Here is a 2,648-nt window from a genome sequence, read left to right as displayed (position 1 = left end):
CCCACATTTCTGTTCAATGACTTAAGACACAAATGAATGAACATCGCATTATGGTCTGCTTATCATGCTACATTTAAGGGGGAACTTCTATTTTATGATTTTTAACAATATGTTGTAGTGAATGTCAGAAGTCAAGGTTGCGGCAAACCGACAAGTTGCTTTAAAGCTGTGCAGACAGTTTTTTTTTTTGCGGCCTCCAAAAAACAACCATGCTCATGATTTCTACCATGAATACATTTGAAGGTACACATTGTTTCCCTTTCTCTCCAGGATGTAGAGATCCACACAGATTCGGCCAAGGCACTGGCTGACTCCCTTGACGTGGCCAGAGTGGATGGCTTCCCGTACTTTAACACTCTCCTGCGCATCTTGGCCACTCGCTGCATGATGCAGGCTGTCTATTTTTGTTCTGGCATGGACAGCGATTTCCACCACTATGGCCTTGCTTCACCCATTTACACACACTTCACGTCACCTATAAGGAGGTATGAAAACAGATATTCTGCACAGCTTGACTAATAATGTTGGTTTGTGCCTTTTTATAATGTGCACAATTGAGAAAACACCACAACACAGTTCTTTCTAACCTTCTTATGTCATCCATATTCTTCCCTTTTTTCTCTCCATCTAAACCTTTACCTCCTCCCCCTCCACCCTGTTCATCTGCGCTTCTGCACAGATACGCAGATATCATAGTACACCGCCTGCTGGCAGTGGCCATAGCAGCAGACACCACCTACTCAGATTTGATGGACAAACAAAAGCAGTCAGCTCTCGCCAGCAACCTCAACTACAGACATAAAATGTCTCAGTATGCACAGAGAGCATCTGTGGCCTTCCACACACAGGTAAACCCACTAGGTTCATTTCACATTAAAATTACAACCTTTCCAGAACCATCATGATAAAGAATCAGCATAATGTCCTTTTTTAACCCCATGAACACTTGGTTTGAGTAAAGGAGAATCAAGCAGACCCCGCGCTATACGACTTCATTCACTGCACAGTCATGCTTTTAATGCAAAATATCTCTTTGCAGTTGTTCTTCAAAAGCCGAGGCATTCTGAACGAAGAGGGATTTGTTCTGTTTGTGAGGAAGAATGCAATCATCGTACTCATCCCAAAGTTTGGCCTGGAGGGAACGGTGTTCTTTGATGCCAAAGACAAGGCGGGCCCGAAACTCGTTTTTGATGAAGAGGTATAAACACAAGTTTGTTTTGTTTTATAACTGGTTAGATCAACACTGATCTAACACCTAAAGCCATCAGAGGATGCGGTGCTTAAAAGATCTCTTCTCTGTTTAGGGTCCCACTCTGAACGTAGAGCAGCACACCTTCCGCATATTTGACAAGGTGAAGGTCACCATCAGCCTGGACGCCTCCAATATCCAGCATCAGAAGATCCGCATGTCTCTCATCGACCCTGTGGTAAGGGCTGCCTAAACTGAACATGAGTTTCACTGTCAAACAACCAGTGGTACACAATAATGGCTACATACATGAGTATTCCTCTCAACCAGCTGTATTTAGTCGAGTAGTTATATCTAGTTTGATTAAGAAAGTCCTCATTGAAGAATTTGTTAAATTGACTCAAAACTACCAGTTTTACTTGTCTTTATTTTAGATCCCTGGTGTTAGTGTTCCAGCCCCAGATGTTGAACCACAGGCCAAGAAACCAAAACTGGACCGCTGACTCAGGAAGTAGACCAGCAATTCAAGTGAAGCCCCAGCTGATTCTTCAGATCAAGAAGTCGTAAAAGTGTATTAAAGAACCAGTTTGGACATAATTACCCGTTTTATTTTGAGCAAGTGTGCCCATTTTAGTAAATCTGGCACTGTGAAGCAACACTGCTCCAACACCACTCTGCTCTTTTTATATATGAAACACTTGTTGGTACATCGACGAGGACAGCGGTCATAAATGCAGTAAAACTTGTCAACAATGTCTTAGGTAATTCAATTATTAAAGTGTTTGCTTTTTTATTTTTGTGTCTGTTTTGTGAGCCCAGCGTGAATCTTGGGATGTAAAAGTACTTTTGCAAAACATTAAGTATTCCACATTCAATTTAGTAATCATCATCAAAAGCCTATAATTTTTAAAGTATATATACTGTATATTCAAGTTTTTTAATTGTTTTTCCAACATTTAGACCAGAATTGTGAATCCCAATCTTAAGAATTGTCACAATGCAATTACATTGAGCGTTAATAAATTATGGTAGCTCAACCCCAAATGTCTTATTTCTCAACCATTAAGTCAAAATACGTTGTAGAAACACCCAATTCAAAAAGAAATGTCTTCACAAGCCAGGCAAAGAATTCAAGTTAATTTAATGTGACAGCGATCCAGCCTATTCTCTTTAGTATATCAAATAAAATAAAAATGGCTCAATCTGCAAGTGGCATCACTAATTGTGTCTTATTCAGGAATATATATTAATATTCAACAAAACATCCACGATTAACCTGAATTTTAACAATTGTTATTCATTCAACAAAAAGCTATTAAAAAAACATGATACATTGTTCTATATAAAAAAAAGATAAATACAGTACAAATGTGATGTCATCTGAATGTCAGGCTCTATCAGGTGTTTCATGTTGGCACCAAATAAAATTGAAAAGCATCAAGGTAGGTTACTGTTGTGC

The 2,648-nt window shown here is 39.3% G+C and overlaps 2 protein-coding genes across 2 annotated transcripts in view; one reads left to right on the top strand and one right to left on the bottom strand.

Moving 5' to 3' along the window:
* The window catches only part of dis3 (DIS3 exosome endoribonuclease and 3'-5' exoribonuclease), an 8,236-nt gene extending 6,255 nt beyond the window's left edge, over window positions 1-1,981 (top strand). The window contains exons 17-21 of the mRNA XM_034898204.1: window positions 271-485; window positions 680-848; window positions 1,040-1,198; window positions 1,305-1,427; window positions 1,624-1,981. Of these exons, the coding sequence (XP_034754095.1) occupies window positions 271-485; window positions 680-848; window positions 1,040-1,198; window positions 1,305-1,427; window positions 1,624-1,692 (735 nt within the window). The 3' untranslated portion in view covers window positions 1,693-1,981. The remainder of the gene's footprint in view (window positions 1-270; window positions 486-679; window positions 849-1,039; window positions 1,199-1,304; window positions 1,428-1,623) is intronic.
* A 330-nt stretch (window positions 1,982-2,311) lies between these two features.
* Window positions 2,312-2,648, bottom strand: part of bora (bora aurora kinase A activator) — a 4,662-nt gene continuing 4,325 nt past the window's right edge. The window contains exon 12 of the mRNA XM_034898206.1: window positions 2,312-2,648. This exon is cut by the window's right edge and continues 405 nt beyond it. The gene's annotated coding sequence lies outside the window, so the exon portion shown is untranslated.

This window comes from Etheostoma cragini, chromosome 17, assembly GCF_013103735.1.
Source record: "Etheostoma cragini isolate CJK2018 chromosome 17, CSU_Ecrag_1.0, whole genome shotgun sequence".
Lineage (NCBI taxonomy): Eukaryota > Metazoa > Chordata > Actinopteri > Perciformes > Percidae > Etheostoma > Etheostoma cragini.
This window is presented reverse-complemented; position numbering and strand designations above follow the sequence as displayed.